Source organism: Syngnathoides biaculeatus, chromosome 7, assembly GCF_019802595.1.
Source record: "Syngnathoides biaculeatus isolate LvHL_M chromosome 7, ASM1980259v1, whole genome shotgun sequence".
Taxonomy (NCBI): Eukaryota; Metazoa; Chordata; class Actinopteri; order Syngnathiformes; family Syngnathidae; genus Syngnathoides; species Syngnathoides biaculeatus.
Window position 1 is genome coordinate 6,884,320 of NC_084646.1, and position 19,996 is coordinate 6,904,315.

Below are 19,996 nucleotides of genomic sequence, written 5' to 3' on the forward strand. Positions count from 1 at the left end.
GTGTCCGAATACGGTCGTTATTTTCTTATATTATGAGCATCGAACATGGGACGCCGCAGCCCTCTTTTCCCCCGCCTGAGAATGACCGAGGCCAGACACTTGCACTCAAAACAAAGATCATTTATTTATACTTCAACGGAGGCAACAACAGGATCAGACAAAAGAAAATTATGAAACTTGAACATTGATCTCTTACCGAGCTCCCTACAAACAGGAGAAAAACAAAATGGCAGCCCAGTCCGACTGCTAACTGGACTGCTTGAACTAATGTACACTTTCGCTATGATCACACTGCAGGTCCGTTTCGATATTTTTGCCCAAAGTGACACGTCGCTAATCCTCACGAGGGTCGCGGGGAGTGCTGGAGCCGATCCCGGCTGTCGACGGGCAGGAGGCGGGGTACACCCCGGACTGGTCGCCAGCCAATCGCAAGGCACATCGAGACATACGGCCGCACTCAGAATCACACCTTGCGGCAATTTAGATTGTCCGATTAATGTTGCATGTTTTTGGGGATGTGGGAGGAAACCGGAGTGCCCGGAGAAAACCCACACAGGCACAGGGAGAACATGCAAACTCCACACAGGCGGGGCCGGGATCGAACCCGGGACCTCAGAACTGTGAGGCCAACGCTTTTCAGATGTGAACAGTTCTTTTTTTTTTTTTTTCACCTGACCCCGGCCTCTTTCATATGCAAATTCGATATGTTTTCAATAAGTGAAACGTGGACGGTTACGGCGCGCTCCTCCGACCTACAAGTCATCGATCGGCGATGAACTTCACAACCGTTTGATGTAACGATAACCGGTACGAAACGGTAAAAAAAACAATGTGCTTGAGGTCATAGATACAAGAAAATGTTGAATCCGGCTGCGCAAAATCCTGGAAATTACACCACTGACGCGTTATGACGAGAACTACACGAGGGGGCCGACTAACATACCTCAACGCCATGCCTCGTTTTTGTGCATTTGTTATTGTAATGTGAATGACTAGATAACAAAAAAATATATATATTTTTTTTAATCCTAATTTGAGCGTTACGCCCTGAAGTGTGAACGTAGCCTTAAGTTTAACACGTAACTCAGCAAAAGGCAAATGTAACGGCCAATCAAAATTGCCGTCTCGCTACACAGAAGCTTTCACATTTTTCCAGCCATAATTGAGCAGCAACCTGCCGGCGCCAAGGCGCCCCCCCCAAAAAAGGGCCAATACAGTATATACATCGTGTTTGACAACAAACTATAACTATAATTTCACCTATACCTGATGCTAGGAAAATTAAAGTGTGGAGAGTCTCTGTCTCGGAAATGTACAAGTAGTCAATGAATGGCGCGATCCATTCCAGCAGCATCTGAAACATCCACATTTTCCATTTACTTGGGTGTTTCTCCTGTTTTATAATAATATTAATAATAATATAGCTACAGCAGCTAGGGCAGCTTCTTCCTTGACAACTGCACCATGTTTGTGGTTATACATACATACATATATATATATATATATATATATATATATATATATATATAAAACAATGTACTGTAGGGATGCAACAACAGATCAATAAAACCGCTATCGAAGTGTTGGCTATGAATTTCATTTTCAATTTGTTGTGTCACGCAATTGTTCCATCAGTCAGCGTCTGGAAATAATTGTACACGCTGAATTTGGATGATGTCAGTACTGCCGGTTACCGATCAAACCCTGACTAATCAATTGCAATTAGGTCCTGAGGCTTTAAACATGTGTAGCGATTAAACAGCGATGGCCGCCAAGATTCCAGTGTTCATTTTCGTTTATTAAACAATTATTAAATCGTTAGTTGCAGGCTTGCTGCATTCATGTGTACAATATTTCCAGTATGAAATATATCAAAAAAAAACCCTGCATATCAATTTCCGACCTGTCAATTACTCGGACAATAATAGCCAATCAGGTAGCAGCATTGCCTTAACCCCTGGCTTGACACGCCCCTGCCGCCATGTTGTCCCGCAAGCAATGCTGGTTGTCAGTAGCGTGCGCTTGGAAAAGTTAATGTTATGAAGAAAATGTTTCCTCAGATGTACTCACCCTGCGCAGTACAATTTCACTATTTTATCATGTTGGATTTTAATATGAAGTTTGTGAGGCGTCAAACTTTTTTTTTTTTTTTTTGCATTGATCGCCAACGTCTTGCTGTAACTGACGTTGCGTCCTGCTGCGTCCAAAATCTTAATTCCGTGTACGTATCCTCATGTGAAATAGTTGAGACCTTTCTATAGAACTCTTGGAACAAGTCTGACGCATATGGCAAAAAACATACCCCAACATTATCTGGAATATGCGCTAAAGAATCGACTTCAAACATGTTATGTTCGATCGCCATTTTAAAAGCTTGTGGGACACGGCTAAAGGGGCGGAGCTTAAGATCGCCACCGGAAAGGTCCCTTATACTGTACACGTTGGAATCTTGCTATCGATATGTATTAATCTGCTAGTGGAGACTGTCGAACCGGCTGATTCAGTACAAATGAAGTGTGAGGCAGAATTGGTAAAGCGAGCGTCCATTCAGCCGTTGTGTGCGACACACTTGTGATTTCGGACTCGTTCTTTACGAGCGAAGCGTTTGTTGCACACGCCGCAGCTGAAGGGTTTCTCGCCCGTGTGCGTCCTCATGTGTCTCTCCAGGTGGGATTTTTTCTTGAACCCCTTGGTGCAAAATAGACAAGGCAAAGGTTGGTCGGGGGCCCGGACCGCCGCGGCGGTCTCCTCGGGTTGCTTGAAAACTCGCTTGTCGGCTTTGTGCGTGCCCATGTGCCTCTTCAGGTGGTGGCTTCGGGTGAACGCGTTGCCGCACACGGCGCAGGCGTGGGGCCTGACGCCCGAGTGGGTCACCAAGTGTCTCTTCAGGTTGCACTTGAACCGGAAGGCTTTCTCGCACATGGGGCAACCGTACTGCAGCTCCTCGGTGTGGATGTGCCTCTTCAGGTGTCGCCGCATGTTCCGACTTGTGTCGAAGACTTTGTCACACTTGGAGCAACTCAGGGATTTCACGTTAGCTTGACGCACTACATCGCTTTCGGAGTCCCCTCGAAGTATTCTGGGTGTGTCGGTATCGGAAGACACCCCGTTGTCCGTGCCTGAGAGCGGAGCGATGTTGAACGCTTGGCACTGTTCTCCATCGGCGTCGCCTTGACCAAACAGTTCCGCACTGCGCGAGGACTGACCTTCGTCCCCCTCGCTCTTGAAACTGGCGTCGGTCAAAGGGAGCGTGTTGACGCCGACCTCTAACGCCTGCTGCCCTCGAAGCCGCTTCTCGCCCGGACAACCGCTAACGTCCTCGTCTTCCTGTTTAAGGAGCGAGGAACTCGGGACCTCACCGTCCGTCAAAGTCTTCCCGGTCTCCTGCTTCTGCTCCAAGGGAACCTCTTCTGGACTCGGCATCGACACCGGCTGCACATCTGCAAGCAAACGCAGACAGGTTTGGAAGCTAGGAACGTTTAGCTTTTGGAACATGCTAGCGGACAAAAAAGAAACAGAAAAAAAATGACAAAAGTAGTTTCAAGTGTGCTCAAATAGTATAAAAAAAATGATCACTAAAATGCTGAAAACAGGTTACATATTTTCTTTTGCCTGTCGACTGACGTCACACACCTAGCGATTTAGAACGCGGGCGCCATTTTGGTTTGGTGAATTCAAGTAAACCGTTACTAAGCGGGAATCATTTGAGAAAGAGGTATGAATGGGGGCGCATAGCGATGTTATCGGTAGCAGTGACGAAAGTGGCCGTTATAAAGAGTCTTTCTTTAGACTGCCGGTTGTGATCAAGAACCAGTGAGAGGAATCTACACCTCTTACATTGGTATATTCAACATAATTTAACAAAACGCTGACTATAATCACGCGGGACATATTTAAATTGCATTGTGCGGTGCACTAACCTTAGCAGTGTGGAGACAGACAATGGATACCGCCGCATGACAAACCCAACCCAGCCATTAATGAATGACTTGTAGGCCTCCAGACATTTGTAATTTTTTTTTTTTTTTTAAGTTGGTCCACGGTATAAGACCTTGTCGAGAAGAGGAGAAAACTGACGATGTCTGGATAGGTTGCCGACGCCCACATTTGTGTGCTCCGTTTGTGTTCCTCCAAGGCATACGGGTCGATATTGTCGACCAAAGCGCACTTCTTGTCGTAACGGTTTCTTGAAACGACATCCAATGACCACCGATAACTTTCCAAAGTATTTTTAGCCACCGTGAATCACTTTTAACAGTCGTGCGAACATTTGTGCACGCAAAAGCCAGAGTGAACAGCGCGTCGGTAGAGTGAACCCATTCAACATGGCCAGGTGCCCCGGATGTAGTCACGTGGTCACAAACAGTCAACAGGAAAATGAACGAATTCTGTTTCAACGAAGGAAGCTCTTCACGTTTGCTTACTTCAACACCAAGATGCCGCTAATGCTCATTTTTACATAGCTGAAAATTTACAAAGTAACAAGACATTGGACAGTTTGGGGTGCGTTGAAAGAATTTGGACAAATATAATCAGTTTTATACTTGCAATTTTTTTTATTTCTACTAAAAATCAAGTAAGGGCGAACAACTCAACCAAGCGCCGAGCATCCTAAATGAGTTAAAATTAGTGAAGAACCAAGTGAACAAACCCGCCCGGTGAAAGCCGGCGTGAGAATTTAAAACGGCGTCCAGTAGTTCGCCTTGTTGCTCTTTCTCCTCTTTTGTTCGACGGAGTTCCTCCTCGTACTCCAATATCGTTCTTTCAAAGAGTTGAAATATTCCCTCCATGGCAGAGTTCAGTCGCTCCTTCATTAATTCCCTCAACATTGTGACTTTACACATTTTCACGCAGCGGGGTTCGCGATGTGGAGCTAAACCTCGCTCACGTTCCGTCGCGGTTCGCCGCTAGCAGGCTGAGCTAACTTGACCAACGCCAATTGAGTCCGCTTCGACGAGTTTTAACCCAACATTGAGACTCCGCGACAACTTTGCTCGGATCTCGCGTCGCTCGCGTACTCTGGCAGTAGCACAAAGACAAAGGCTGAGGGGTGGTGGTGAAAAAACAAAACAAAAGACTCCACTTGCAGAGGCTTCCACTCTCAAGTGACTTTGCCTTCCGCGTTTTTCTTCTTCGCTCGACAGTTTTGCAGTAGTAGCTTTGCTCTACTGCCACCTTTCGGGGAAAACGCCACTTACAATTAACGTATTACACGAGGAGTATGAATTATATTTTGTAGTCTTTGTGATAAAACCTAAATTTTACATTATTACATGCGCACCTGGTAAAGCGTTGGCCTCTCAGTTCTGAGGTCCCGGGTTCGATCCCGGACCCGCCAGTGTGGAATTTGCATGTTCTCCCCCATGCCTTGTGTTTTCCCAAGTTTGTAATAAATCTATATAATGAGTACGGCAATAAATGGACTTTCCGCCCATATTCTAATTTATCGAGATGCACCCTTCATCCATTTTCTTTTCCGCTTATCCTCACGAGGGTCGCTGGAGCTCGTAGGTCTGATTTGTGAGTGCGGCTGTTTGTCTCGATGTGCCCTGCGATTGGGTGGCAACCAGTTCAGGGTGTACCCCGCCTCCTGGCCGCTGACAGCTGGGACAGGCTCCGGCACTCTCCGCGACCCTCGTGAGGATAAGCGGTGAAGAAAATGGATGGACGGATGGGTCAATTAAAGATTTTCATGGTTTCAGCCCTCTGAGAGAAACCGAAACTACAACGTGGCCCGCGATAAAAACAGAGTTTGACGCCCCTGATGTAAAAATTTTGTTATTCTTATTACTGCAACGCGTCGCATCACCTGTAGGCTCGTTTTTCGCCTTCGGAGGTTCTTTGGCTGCGGCGGAACACTCCATCTCCACGTCGTCCGAACCCGATCCGCGGCCGCTTTTTCCGTCGACTTTCGTCGTCACGCGCGGGCTCGACGGCTTCTGGTTGACGTGCGCTCTTATGTGAGCTATCAGTTGCGCTCTGTGTCTGAAGATTCGCTCACAAATGGAGCACGTGAATATTTTGGTCTTCTTGTGCAATTCTTCATGCCTCAGCAAGTTTCCCCTCCAAAGGAATCTTTTACTGCAAACGGCGCAGGCGTGAGATTTCTGTGCCGCGTGGACTCTCTTGTGTTGCGTCAAATTGTTCTTGCTGGCGAACGTTTTCCCACACTGAGAGCAGCTGATGTGTTCCTTACCGGTCGTCCGACTTTTCGATTTCCTTTTAATCATCAAGGATCCGTCAGCGTTGTCGCCGCGATCCCGCGCGTGTATTTCCGTGTGTCTCTTCCATGTATACTTCCAGAAGAATCTTTTACCGCAAACCGAGCAAGAAAAGGGTTTCCCGTGCGCGTGCGTTGACGTGTGCTGCGTCAAACGTCTTTTGCTGTAAAACATTTTCGGACAGAGAGTGCAGTTAAATTCATTCTTGTCATTTTCAGAGTTCTTCGTGGTCTCCAAAGGTTCTTCATCTCGTGCTTCTTCCCTCGTCCGTTTTCTAAAATGCGTCAACGCGTATCTTTCATCAGTCCAAGCGAAAGGTTTTTCTCCCACGTGCGTCTCCGTATGACTTTCCAAACTTCTTTCGCCGTGAAATGTTTTCTCACGCCGAGAGCTGTTAAGCACAGCACAGTTCTTCTTCTCCGCCCCCGCCGGTTCTCCGTCATCACGTGGCGCCGCATCGCCTTCGCAGTCCAGATTAGTCTCCGCAGCGTCTTTCGCTTCATCGCCGCGAACGGTCTCAGACGACTCCGACGTGTCGTCTTCCAGGTCCGAGACCGGAGCGAAGAGGCTCTCCGGTTCGGACTGGAGGTCTTCGGGGTCGTCGTCGTCTTTCTCTTGGGCGATGAGGGGCTCCGCCGGCTCATCTCGCGGCTCGGGGGGAGCCTCCGCTTGCCGCTGCGCATCTGCGCCACACAAGGAAAGGCAAACGTGATAAACAAACAAAAAAAAAATTATGTCAAACATCCATCCGGTGCAGTGGGCTAACACGGAAACCAATATACCCATTTTGCAGGGTGCTCATCCTCACAGGGGGCCGGAGCCTGTCTCAGCTGATATTGAACACAAACGCTGATGCAACATACATAGGCAGATACGTGATAAATGTATTTCTTCATTTATTTCCAGCGTATAAGCTACAGCTTTTTTCAAACGCTTTCAACCCTGCGGTTTATGCGGTGATGCGGGTAATTTGTGCGCTAGTGTGTTACTGCCGTCTCTTAGTGATTTTTACCACTGTTTTTTTTTTTTTTTAAACCAGCCCTGTTAGCACGGCGCTAGTGTTAAACTCTCTTTCTGTGTAACGTCTTTCTTTGTAAATATCTCGTGTTTCAATGTGGGCACTTGCGGCTTTTACACGACTGCGGCGTATGTATGTACCAAATGCTATTTCCTTTACAAATGTACTGGGTGAAGTTTATAACTAGGTGTGCTCTGTAGGCTGGGAATTACAGTATGTAAAGTATTCAAGCTATACATGTATTTCTACTATGCACTTTTTTTAACTCAGTAAAAGCACAAAAATTGCTTTAAAAAGCCAATTTTTTTTCGGCTTGGAACGCATTGTTCCTTTTTCCATTCATTGTAATGGGAAATAGCGATTCGGTTTTCGAACAAATCACTTCTTGAACCGCCTTCTGGAACGGATTATGGTCAAGAACCGAGGCTGTATTGTAATAGAAAAATACTCACAGGAATATAAGCATTATCCTCTGTGAAATATGAACAATTTAATGAATTTTTATATTAGCCAAAGCATGCACACCAGGAGAAGCACAATGTCCATTAAAATAAAGCAAAAACTGTCAAAAGATATGTGAATACTTTATGTTTGAGTTTAATTGTTTTGAGTAGTTATGTTTTAATTTTAAAAAAAGAAAACTAGCATAGTTGGAATTAAGAGGATTTGTCCTGGCTTTTCTATTAATTTTGTAACCATGGGCATTTTATGTTGTTTCATTTTACGCAGGTTTTTTTTTTTAGTTTTCAACGCTTTAATTATTTCATTTTAGTGTTTTATTCACATAAATGTAGATTTTCTTTGTTCCACTTTGTAAAAAAAAAACAAACAAAAAAAACGCAATGAAGGAAAAACTGATATCAGTTTTGGATTTCGCACCCAAAAATTAGTGTAAAAAAAAAAAAGCTCAAATCTAATTTGGGTAACATAAATATTTGACCTTTATGTGGAATACATTTTGAATTGTATCATTATTTGGGTCCATTTTGTCCCCTACATTTAAGTGCAAGACAATTTCGACAATTTCCAGATTTATCAATCACCATTTTAAAAATCAGTTAATCCATTTTAGATACTTTGTTTGACTTCAAACTTCCCAAATCCAATCAAATTTCAGCCTCTCGACAGTAACTATTCTCATATTCAATAAATTCCAGTCCTCCATGAATTAAAATATTTGCATTATTTCTGTCTTTACTTTTAAAACAATACTCAACCTTTTTGCTTATTATCTGACATGTACCAAACCACCAACTGAATCATCATTAATTTATGTACTAAAACAAATCAATTTTTTTTCTTGTCACTTTGAAATAATGTTCCATTTTTGACCCAAAAAAGGGGGGGGGGGACACCCATCCATTTTTCGTCTGTTTTTTAATAGATTAACAAAACACTTGTAGGCCTGGATTTTTTTTAACGTAGTGATTAATGTACAAAGTTCAGGAACTACAGCACCATTCTTTATGACAATGCAGCTAAACAATACAAGTGAAAACGATTAAAAAAAATTTACATGAAAAAAAAATGAAAAAGGCCTGACCCAAGAAAACCTAGCAAGAAATCACATTTTACTTGTTTTTTTTTTTATTTTCAAAAGAGATAAAGTATGTGACGACGAACCAAAAAAATGAATTGACTTTTCATTGAGTTAATGGTAAAACGAACCTTTTTGGAGTAGGAGACTTCGAAGCTCGTCGACGGCTTTCACGAGTTCGTCTAGCCGTCGCTCGTTTTCCTCTTTGTTTCGTCGAAGTTTCTCCTCGTAGTCTGCAACAGTTTTCTCGAAGAGCTCAAATATCTCTTCGGTGGCCACGTTTAGCCGCTCCCTCATCAGTTCCCTCAGCATTTTCACTTTACACATCCTTACAAAATCGCGCTGGTTAAGAAGAAAACACGTTACTAACCTCGAGGTCGGGCCCACTCGCTCCCTGTGACCAAAGGTAAATAGAACTAGCATTAAAAACTAGACGGCGAACTGCATCATGGGTAACAGACTCGGACTTCCGGTCAGGGGAAAAAAAGCATGGTAAACAATACACACATTTTTATGGAAAACGATGCAATAAATCTATATACTTGTGATGTTTGGGATTCCTCGAGACATTAATATAATCTCAATATTTACAGCATGCCCAGGAATGTTTAAAAGATACACGGACCTTCACGATATTGTAATGACAGTTTCCGAAGACGCCATCTTGTGTGTGATCGAGGTCAGAGAAGACAGATGATAGGTGAAGCGTGAGTTTTTTTCTATCGTTAATGGATATGATTGGGCTAAGGGTGGTGGTGACGTCATTGGAAACCGTCTGAAACACACAAGTTACTTCTTTGCGACCGCCTGCACAGTTTTGGGGTGCTAACAGCGCAACAAAGAATTAACCATATTGACACCCCCCCCAAAAAAATTAAACCAAACGTATGGCCACACCTTTCCTGGCAGTGCTGATTTATCATACATTTGTTCATAAAGGATTGATGATTATCACTTTTGCACTGATGCCTGCGTGGGTTTTCTCCCGGCACTCCGGTTTCCTCCCACATCCCAAGAACATGCAAGATTAATTGGACACTAAATTGTCCCTAGGTGGATTTTGAGTGCGGCTCTTTGTCTCGATGTGCCCTGCGATTGGCTGGCAACCGGTTCAGGGTGTGCCCCGGCTCCTGCCCGTTGACAGCTGCGATAGGCTCCAGCACTCCCGTGGCCCTTGCCGCACTCACAATTACACCTTGGCGCAATTTGGAGTGTCCAAGGCAGGCACGGGGAGAACATGCAAATTCCACACCGGCGGGGCCGGGATTTGAACCCCGTGCCTCAGAAGCGTGAGCCAGAAGCTCTTAATGATCACAACATTTCAGGAAATCTAGTGTCGACCCTAAAATCAGCACTATGATAAACGCAGTCATTCATGCACAATCCCAACAGGAAATGAAGAGCAAAAAGTTAAAATAAGTATATTTTTTATTATTATTTTAAGTTAACAATGAATACATATTTATAATTTCCAGGAAATTAGACATTTCTCTCAAAAGAAAAAAAACTCATTGGATTTTGCCGGCAAGACTGTAGTCTGTAAATTGTTGACATCCAGGGAATATATATATATATATATCCATCCATCCATTATCTTTGACGCTTATCCTCACCAGGGTTGCAGGGAGTGCTGGAGCCTATCCCAGCTGTCAACGAGCAGGAGGCAGGCCACACCCTGAACTGGTTGCCAGCCAATCGCAGGGCACATCGAGACAGACAACAGCTGCACTCACAATCACACGTTGGGGCAATTTAGAGTCTCCAATGTATACATGTATTTAGGATGTGGGAGGAAACCGGAGATCCCGGAGGAAACCCACACGGGCACGGGGAGAACATGCAAACTCCACACAGGCGGGTCCGTAATTGAACCCGCTCCATTCTTCCCTACCTCGTGAACAAGACCCCAAGATACGCTGTGAATTTACCAATTCATCGACGTTCCTGCCCTCACTTATGGGCACGAGCTGCGGGTCGTGATCGAAAGGACAAGATCCCGGATGCCAGATACAAGCGGCCGAAATGAGTTTCCTCCGCAGGGTGTCCGGGCTCTCCCTTAGAGATAGGGTGAGAACCTCGGTCATCAGGGAGGGGCTCAGTCTGGAGCCGCTGCTCCTCCGCATTGAGAGGAGCCAGATGAGGTGGCTGGGGCAGCTGATTCGGATCCCTCCCGGATACATCCCTGAAAAGCGGTTGAAAATGGATGGATGGAGGTTGTCAATAGATCCCCAGGACCAGTTTGTACTGGGCATGCAACAATTTTTTAAATTAACTAATTTGTTGATTTTTTTTTTTTTAATCAAATTTAAACCCATTGTAATTTTTCTTCATTTTAAAAATATGACATTATTTCTGAAATGCACAAAATTAAATGGTGTAACGTTTACTGTTGTGGCTGAAATTGAGAGGATTTGGTCTCCCGACGATGAATCCACCATCAAATCGACGAGTCGCCGGATTACTGTCGCACGTCTACTTTCCCCGCTATTTCTCGTTCGTCTCCAAATGTTCGTCGTCGTCGCTGTCAGACGCGCTTGACGTCGCGTCGTCCGCATCCGACAACGGCGCGAAATTGTCTCCGTGCTCCCCGTCAGCTTCCGTCGTCATCGGCTGACTGGAGCTGCTGGACGCCAACGGGTTCTCCTCCACGTGCGTTCTCATGTGCGCTATGAGGAGTTCGATGCTAGTGAAACCGCTGGTACACACCGAGCAGGCGAACTTCTCCCCCGTGTGAATCCTCATGTGCTTCCTGAACTGCGACTTGCGGGAAAAACCTTTCTCGCAGACCGAGCATGCAAAAAGTTTCTCCCCGGTGTGAGAGCTCGTGTGGATTCTGAGATACGCCCGACTGGAGAATCCTTTCGAGCAAACGGAACACGTGAACGGTTTCTCCGCGGCGTGTACTTTCATGTGCTGCCTGAGATACGACCTGTGCGAGAAGTTTTTCCCGCACACCGGACATGCGAACGGTTTCTCCGACGTGTGCGTGCTCATGTGCAGCGTGAGGTAATTGCTGCAGGAGAAACTTTTCGCGCAGAGCGAACACGTAAACGGTTTCTCCGACGTGTGGATTCTCTTGTGGCGTTTCATCTCAAACTCCACGTAGAATCTTTTCTCGCACACGGGGCAGGAGTAAGGTTTCTCCCCCGTGTGGATGGCCATGTGCCGCTTCATATTCTGCTTGATGGAGAACCGTTTGTCGCAAACCGGGCAGGCGAACGGTTTCTCTCCGGTGTGGGTCAGCATGTGAGTTTTCAAACTTCCTTTGTTCGCAAATGTTTTCTCACATACGGAACAGTTCAGTTGTTTGCTTTCGGTCGAATGCGTCGCATCGCCCTCGGGGTTCTTTTTAGCGTCGGGAGGTTCTTTGGGCTCTTCGCTGTGGTCGTTGTCCGAAGACTGCGACACGGCGTCTTCCATATCCGACACCGGAGCCAAGTTGTCTGCTTCCGGGAGACCCTCGCATTGCTCCCCGTCAAGTTCCGTTTCCACCTGTCGACCGGAGCTGCCGGAGGTCGACGGTTTCTCCGCCGTGTGCTTTTTCATGTGCATGCGAAAATGCGACCTGCGAGAGAAACTTTTAGCGCAGACCGAACAAGCGAACGGCTTCTCGGCCGTGTGCGTCAGCATGTGCCTCTTCATTTCAAACTTGTCGTAGAACCTTTTGTCGCAAAACGGACAGGAGTGGGGTTTCTCCCCCGTGTGTATCGCCATGTGTCTCCTCATGTTCTGCTTAAAGGAGAATCTTTTATCGCACACTAAGCAAGCAAACGGTTTCTCCCCGGTGTGCGTTACCATGTGATTTCGCAGAACGCTTTTGTTGGTAAACGTTTTGCCGCACCCGGTGCAAATGTACAGTTTTGTTTCCGAGTGATACGTCGCACCCACGTTGGACTTCTTTCTCGATTTTAGGAGATCTTTGGCGTCGTCGCTGTTTTCGGTGTCGGAAGATTGAGACATGACGTAGTCCAGGTCGGACAGCGGCGCGTTGTCCGCTTGCTCTGCATCCGCTTCCGCTACGTGTTGACTCGAGCCGCCGGGTGACAACGGTTTCCCCCCAGCGTGAGTCCTCATGTGCTCTTTCGCGGCGGCCTCGTCCCGGAATCTTTCGTTGCAGACCGAGCAAGGGACGAAGGCTTTCTCCCCTGCGTGCACTCGCATGTGTCTCTTCATGTGGTGCTTTAAGGAGAATCGTTTATCGCAAACGGTGCACACAAACGGTTTCTCTCCGGTGTGCGTGACCATGTGGTTTTTCAAAACGCTCTTGTTGGTGAACGTTTTCCCACATTCTGGGCAGTCGAAGTGCTTGCTGTCAGCGAGGCGGGCCGCTTTGGACTTCTTCTTCGTCCTGGGAGCTTCTTTGGTATCGTCGCTGCGATCCGTGTCAGACGAGCGTGACATCGCGTCGTCCACATCGAAGAGTGGCGCCGCGTTGCCGGCCGGCGCTCCATCACGGCGCCTCGACATGCCGTCGCTCTGACTGTGATGGACCTGCGGGGACTGACTTTGGTCGTCTTCGCTCTTGACGTAGACGCCGGTCCACGTGAACTTGGTCACGTCGGGCTCCCCCGGCCCGTGAAGCTGCTGCCCGTCCTGACGGCTCCACGCGTCCTCCTCTTCCTCTTTAATGTGGGGGGGCTTCACCTGCTCCTGCTTCTCGGAGGAAACCTTTTCCGCCTGACCCTCCGCCGGGGATTGACGTATATCTGCATCATAAAAGTGAAAATTAAAAAAAAAAGAATGAAAAGGAATGATTTGGTAACTTGAGATATTAGTGAGCGGATTTATGAGTTGCCCAAGATTTGAGTCTTTGTTGTGTTTTTTTTTTTTTTTCGTTTTTTTCTGGGGGTGGGGAAGAGCAAACCCTCATTTTTATTGTTTTCATGCCATTTTAAATTTTTTATCTCTTTGTTTTCAAATGCCTTTTATCATGTAAAGCACATTGAGTTACCCCGTGTATGAAATGCGGTGTACAAATAAATTTGCTTTGCTTAATTTAATCGCAGTCCAATGCGAATGAACAAAAACAAAAAGATTCCTTCAACCTGTCCAAGATATATTCAAAAACAATAAAAGCATGAGAAACACCTTTATAATAAAAAAAAAAATAGCAGTGTAATTATCAGCTTCAGAAAACATTGCAAGTCATGAAATTTAATTAGGGGCACATAACGGTAAAGACGTTTTAACATTAAAGAGGGTGGGAAAGTATTACTTTGGAATATTTTATTAAATTCGAATGAAAACAACTCCTACTATTTGAATGACAACTATAATAACAATTCTTGGATCGAGATCTCGCGAGATCCCACCACGCGATTGGTTGCATCCAATATGGCGGCCCTTTTAAACTCGGCATTCGTACAGTTAATAATCCGTCTATTTAACTTCAAACGAAACATATTGTCAATAAATCACCAATTACAAGAATGAAGTCGTCTCATTATATGAGTATTCACTGCAGAGAATTCAACTCGAGGTGTTCAACCGTAAAGAAGAAAGAAGTCAACAAACCAGCTTCGGGAAACGGAACGCGAAGATTGGATCCGTCGTCCGGTCGTCGCGGTTCGTTCTCGGCTTTGCTTCCACAAAGTTGCTTCTCGTACTCCGCGATCGTCCTCTCAAACAGCTCAATGACCTCCTCGACGGCCACGTTCAGGCGCTGCTTCACCAACCTCCTCAGCATTTTTACTTTACACATTGTTTTGTTGTACACGATCACGTTAAGAGCTTTAGCGACGTGTTGCTAAGCTAACAAATACAAAGTCCACTTAGGTAAATCTCAATTCTGTTGTTTTTTTAAGGGTCTGTCTATTAGACGACAGACGAGTCCTGGTGGGATAAAAACGGTAAATAGCGACAAAAGAGAGATTTATCGGTGACTTTTAGCCCAGCGATGTCCTGCTAACTTAATCCCTTTTCTTCTTTTTTTTTTCTTCTTTTTTGCGTTGAATTGAAGTGTCAAACGACTTTCGGGTGTATTACTGCCACCTTCAGGAGGAGAACTAGCGGTGCGGCTCAGGCTGTGCAGATGGTTGAGTGTGTTTGCAACAAAACACCTCCTCGGACCGGCGGCACGGCGACAATCATGAGGATAAGCGGCTATGAAAATGGATGGATGGCATGTAAACATCAATCATAAGGCTTGAAATTAAAGTTCAATCATTTGCAGTTGTGCTTATTTAGTGTTTCAAATACATATGTAAGGAATTGTAGTTACATGTTACTACTAAGTAGTAATCAGTACTTTAATCAACATTGTTTTGATTTTTTTGCAGCTAAGTGCATCGTTGCAAATGTTGCCATAGCAATGTAAGACTGGCCCAAAAAAAAAAAAAACCAATACTTCAAACAAGTATTTTTATTGTACATCCACAATAGTTACACTTTTATTAGCACAAGCGAAATATTCTTCATAGCGAGCATTTTAATGTATCGGTTGTTTCCAAGTCCCGCAGCTTCGTTTACTGCAGTTTTCGTCTCCGCAACACAGTTCATTTTTTTAGTGGACGCGTGAAGGCAACGGTGGCAAATATCCGCTAACGCACCAGTGATACCTTGATGTACTTGTGCTCGAAATGAAATGATTATGAATTATTTTTCCACATGATAGCAAAACAAGCTCACTCCAGCTCCTGATGTCACTCAATAGGCCACACCCCGAAAAGGTACACATCTAGATCAAGTCACCGGCCGGTCTAGCAAAACAATCTTGCAAGTCGTCTCCGACGTACACGGAAGCGTGTTGCGGCCCAACGTTAAGCTTCGGTAAACCTCTCCGTGACAAAATTTTTTTTTTTATATGCATTGTTCTCAAATGAGTCCAATGCGTATTTAAAAAAATAAAATAAACCGCCGTGATAGGCTTCAGTCCCCGTACACGGAAGCCTGTTGCGGCCACATGTAAACCTACGTAAACCTCTCTGTAACCGACGGTTTATTTTATTTTTTAAAATATGCATTGGACTCATATGAGAACAATGCGTGTTAAAAAAGAAAAAAAAACATCCGTCAGGGAGAGGTTTAACAAACTGTAACATGTGGTCGCAACACGCTTCCGTGTACATTGGAGACGACTCCTGTCATTTTTTTTTTTTTGTGCGCATTCTTCTCAAAAGAGCCAACTTGGCATGATAAATACTTCTTGGGAATTTTAGATGAAGAAAAATCATTCCTACCTGAAAAGAAATGATCGCTACACAGTTGTGTATGTATTTTGGTTGGGCACCATCCATCACGTTTATTTGCCGAAATTCATCGATATTTTCTCATCTTTTCAGCTGTTGTTAGCTGTTAGAATGACCTCTTTGAATATCTGTCTCGTCTGTGGCGACAACCAACAGCACAACGAGTCTCGGGCATTGTGAATATTCTGCCCCGGTTCCATGTCCCCCACACTGTCGAGCGGCTCTTTTTGACCTGCAATATGGCGCCGTGAAAATGGTGATGTCACGTGCACGAGCTCTATCGTACTTACGGAAATGACACTTCTAAATACTATCTTATATAACACTTTCTAACACTCCTCCCCCCCAAAAGTCCTTTTCTGACCAACATTTCACAACATTCAGAACACTTAAAGTGACGGGTTCTTATCCGTCAGTCTCTAAAGGTTCTTTGGTTTCGCCAGCATGATCGAAGTCAGAGGAGTCCGACATCACGTCGTCCAAATCCGACTGCGGCGCCAAGTTGTCATCTGCTCGTCTTCCCCCGGCTTCTGATGTCAGACTGCTGGAGGACAAAGTACCGTTCGCGGTGTGCTTTTGCAAGTGTTTTCTGAGATATGCGCTACTCGACAAACTTTTAGCGCAAACCGGGCAAGTGAAAGGTTTCTCCCCGCTGTGCGTTATCATGTGTTGCTTGAGATGTGAGCGATGAGAGTAACTTTTCGCGCACAGTTTGCAATTGAACGGTTTCTCCCCGGTGTGCGTGACCATGTGCTGTCTGAGGCACGAGCTCTGTGAGAAACTTTTCGCGCAAACAGGACACGGAAACGGCTTCTCTCCGGTATGCGTTCTCATGTGAACGCCCAGATACGACCTATGGGAGAATCTTTTCGAACAAACGGAACAAGTGAAAGCTTTCTCTCCGGTGTGCGTCACCATGTGTATCTTGAGATACGACCGATGCGAGAAACCTCGGCCGCACACGGAACATGTGAACGGTTTCTCCGCGGTGTGTCTTTTCATGTGTTGCCTGAGATAGGACCTGTGAGAGAAGCTTTTCGCGCAAACCGAACATAGAAAGCGTTTCTCGGCGGTGTGCGTGATCGAGTGTTTTTTCATTTCGGACTTATCAGGGAAACGCACGTGACAAACGGGACAGGAAAAGCGTTTTTCGTCCGTGTGCGTCGCCATGTGCCTCGTCATACTGCGCTTGGCGGAGAATCTTTTGTCACAAACTAAGCAGGTGAAAGGTTTCTCTCCGCTGTGCGTGACCATGTGCGTTTTCAAAAGACTTTTATAGGCAAATTCTTTCCCGCATACAGAGCAGTAAAAGTGATCGTAATCGTCGTGTTGCGTCATGTCCCCTTTAAGTTTATTTTTACCCGCTGAAGATTCTTGAGTGTATTTACTATGATTAGTGTCAGAATGGTGTGACGTTTGGTTTTGTGGTTTTGAGTTCACATCTTCGCAGTGATCCTTATCAGCTTCTGTCGTCACGTGCTGACTTGACTTTCCGGAGGCTGACGGTTTCTTCCCAGTGTGCATTTTCATGTGTATTCTGAGATGGGACTGATGCGGAAACGTTTGTGGACAGAGCGAACAAATCAAACGTTTCTCGGCGCTGTGGGTGCTCGTGTGCCGTCGGAGTTCGAACTTGTTAAAGAATCTTTTCTCGCAAACTGAACAAGAAAAGGGTTTCTCCCCAGTGTGAATCGACACGTGTCTGCTCATGTTCTGCTTGAAGGAGAACCTTTTACCGCACACTGAGCAAGCAAAAGGTTTCTCTCCGCTGTGCGTTATCATGTGTGTTTTCAAAGCGCTTTTGTAGGCGAACGTTCGGCCACATTGAGAGCAATTCAAGTGTTTGTCACCGCTGGGATGTTCACCTTTAGATTTTGTATTAGTCTTCAGAGATTCCACATCAGGTTCTGCTGGGACGTGGCGACCTGTGCTGCCGCCATTGTTCTCCTCACTTCGACTGCGCTGCGGCTGCGAAGATTGACCTTCGTCCTCTTCGCTCTTTACGTGAACGCCAGTCCATGTGAACGTGATGACATCACGAAGGTGCTCCCTTTCCGGACCGTCCCACCCGTCCCTCTTTTCCTCTTTAACGTTGGAGGGCTCTGCTGGCTCCTCCTGCTTCAAACTGGAGCTGCAGTCCCGCTGCTCAGCTTGTACCCGTTCTTGACTCGCCACCGACACTTGCTGCATGTCTGCATGACACAGGAAAACCACAGCAGGCGTGTCAGCATTAAACACGAACGGCACCAGGAAGTAGAAATGAACAAATAAACTGGGACTGAAATGGTTAATTGAGGTTAATTAAGACCAAAACCATGTCCAACCTAAAAGTCTTGATTAGACGCAGTTTTTCTGCCAAGTAACTATGTTGAAGTGAGTGGAGGAGCTTCATTCGTCAGGCCACAACCTTATGAATTAGAAAAAAAGTGCTTTGCTCCCATCTTGTGGCATCTTTCGGCATTTTTTTTTTTTTTTTGCAGGTCGGTGGAAATTACTACAAACTTTTTTTTTCTCCTCGTCTTGTATCCACTGTTTAAAGGCATTCCGGTGAAATGTAAAGGGCAGAATTTATTTTATACACTGACGTTCCGGTTCTCGCGAGATCCTGAATGTGAGCGCTTGCACTTAAAATGGCGGCCGATTTAAACCTTGCACCTGTTATGTTAATAATTAAACGAGTGACCCCACAGTAAAAATTGGGGATAGAGAAGCAGCCAGAAACAAACTAAACCTATAACCAGCGTTCGATACAGAAACTGTCAGCATTAAACGCTGAAAACAACCTCACAAACCTGCTTCGTTTCATGCAAATCGAACCCGTCTCCCGTTCGTTTTCCTCCACCAAGCTGCTCCCCGTGGTTCGCCTTCGTCTGAAATAACTCCTCGACGTTTCCACGTTTAGTCCATCGAATGTCTCAGCACGTTCACAGATTTACATGAGCTTTATATGCTCGGCGACGTGCAGCTAACACGCTAAGCTAACTCTCAACAACTCCAAAGTCCACTTCATTCATCTCCAAGGGCAACCGTGAAAGCGTTTGACGACGTGACGGACTAATGTTCTGATAAAAGCGGAATAAATAAAATCAAGAAGCGAAAGCTTCCGTGTTGGGTTGTAGCTTAGCGCAGCGCCGCCAACTCTCCATTTTTTGTTTTGTTTTTACTTCTTCAGTTTGAATGACGGATGGCCAAGCAGCGTTTGGGCACATTACCGCCGCCTACGGGCGGAGGCCTGTGGTTAGGTTCACTACATTGTCTTAACCAGTTCTATTTTCTTCTAAGACTTGACACCCGAAGAGACTTACAGATTCATTTTCGATAAATTACTTAATTTATTTGTTGTAATTTATCGAAAAGACTTTCTTTTCCCCCTTAGGGCTTGTCCCGGCTTCTTCCGATTTTCCTTTTGGCTTGTAGGTCACATCCTACCTGTGGGACATAGCCGCTAACCAAATTATACATAACACCCTTAATTTCAAATTTTAGTCTCATCACTTGATCTGATACTCTTTTCACCTCCAAGACATTCTTAGCCAGCTCTTCCTTTAAAATAACCCCTACTCCATTTCTCTTCCCATCTACTCCGTGGTAGAATAATTTAAACCCTGCTCCCAAACTTCTAGCCTTACTACCTTTCCACCTGCTGACTTGGATGCACAGTACATCAACCTTTCTCCTAAATCATCATGTCAACCAACTCTTGAGCTTGTCCTGTCCCAACATTCAAAGTCCCTATACTCAGTTGTAGGCTCTGTGCATTCCTCTTTTTCTTCTGATGTCAGATCCGGTTTGCTCCTCTTCTTTGTCTTCGACCCACAGTAGCTGAATTTCCACCAAAGCCCTGCAGGTTAGCAGTGCCGGGAGCGGGCGTTGTTTACCCGGGCCACGACTGATCCGGTATGAGATTCTTTAGATGAACACTCATTTGTTTGGCAGTATTTACGCCGGATGCCCTTCCTGACGCTACACACTGCATTTATCTGGGCTTGGGACTGGCCTACAGATTGTGCTGGTTTTTCCCCTCCCTAGGGCT

The 19,996-nt window shown here is 45.5% G+C and overlaps 3 protein-coding genes across 4 annotated transcripts; all 3 read right to left on the reverse strand.

Annotated features, from left to right (window-relative positions):
- Positions 1-104: 104 nt before the first annotated feature.
- Positions 105-9,326, reverse strand: LOC133503414 (gastrula zinc finger protein xFG20-1-like). The gene is made up of 3 exons (XM_061825026.1): positions 8,908-9,326; positions 5,810-6,904; positions 105-3,440 (listed from the first exon to the last, which is right to left on the reverse strand). The coding sequence occupies exons 1-3, from the start codon at positions 9,197-9,199 to the stop codon at positions 2,548-2,550; spliced, it is 2,280 nt and encodes a 759-aa protein (XP_061681010.1). The 5' UTR covers positions 9,200-9,326; the 3' UTR covers positions 105-2,547.
- A 919-nt stretch (positions 9,327-10,245) lies between these two features.
- Positions 10,246-14,704, reverse strand: LOC133503413 (zinc finger protein 271-like). 2 transcript variants are annotated; one of them, XR_009795736.1, is made up of 3 exons: positions 14,291-14,704; positions 11,164-13,482; positions 10,246-10,958 (listed from the first exon to the last, which is right to left on the reverse strand). XR_009795736.1 is itself a non-coding variant. In XM_061825024.1 (2 exons), the coding sequence occupies exons 1-2, from the start codon at positions 14,475-14,477 to the stop codon at positions 11,261-11,263; spliced, it is 2,409 nt and encodes an 802-aa protein (XP_061681008.1). In that variant the 5' UTR covers positions 14,478-14,704; the 3' UTR covers positions 10,246-11,260. The 2 variants fall into 2 exon arrangements, 1 of the variants encoding a protein (XP_061681008.1); XM_061825024.1 differs by having other exon boundaries at positions 10,246-13,482.
- A 464-nt stretch (positions 14,705-15,168) lies between these two features.
- LOC133503406 (oocyte zinc finger protein XlCOF6-like) lies at positions 15,169-19,121 on the reverse strand. Its single transcript, XM_061825014.1, has 2 exons — positions 18,756-19,121; positions 15,169-18,155 (listed from the first exon to the last, which is right to left on the reverse strand). The coding sequence occupies exon 2, from the start codon at positions 18,151-18,153 to the stop codon at positions 16,369-16,371; it is 1,785 nt and encodes a 594-aa protein (XP_061680998.1). The 5' UTR covers positions 18,154-18,155; positions 18,756-19,121; the 3' UTR covers positions 15,169-16,368.
- Positions 19,122-19,996: the final 875 nt, after the last annotated feature.

Bases quoted from the DNA above. Each gene is read 5' to 3' on its own strand.
- LOC133503413 (XM_061825024.1), bottom strand. From the start codon at position 14,477: ATGTGTAAAGTAAAAATGCTGAGGAGGTTGGTGAAGCAGCGCCTGAAC. The intron at 13,483-14,290 runs GTTTGTTGACTT...TTTATGATGCAG, and splicing joins CGTTCCGTTTCCCGAAGCTG to ATATACGTCAATCCCCGGCG.
- LOC133503414 (XM_061825026.1), bottom strand. From the start codon at position 9,199: ATGCTAGTTCTATTTACCTTTGGTCACAGGGAGCGAGTGGGCCCGACC. The intron at 6,905-8,907 runs GTTCGTTTTACC...TGTGTGGCGCAG, and splicing joins AAGTCTCCTACTCCAAAAAG to ATGCGCAGCGGCAAGCGGAG. The intron at 3,441-5,809 runs GTGATGCGACGC...GTTTGCTTGCAG, and splicing joins GGCGAAAAACGAGCCTACAG to ATGTGCAGCCGGTGTCGATG.
- LOC133503406 (XM_061825014.1), bottom strand. From the start codon at position 18,153: ATGCAGCAAGTGTCGGTGGCGAGTCAAGAACGGGTACAAGCTGAGCAG.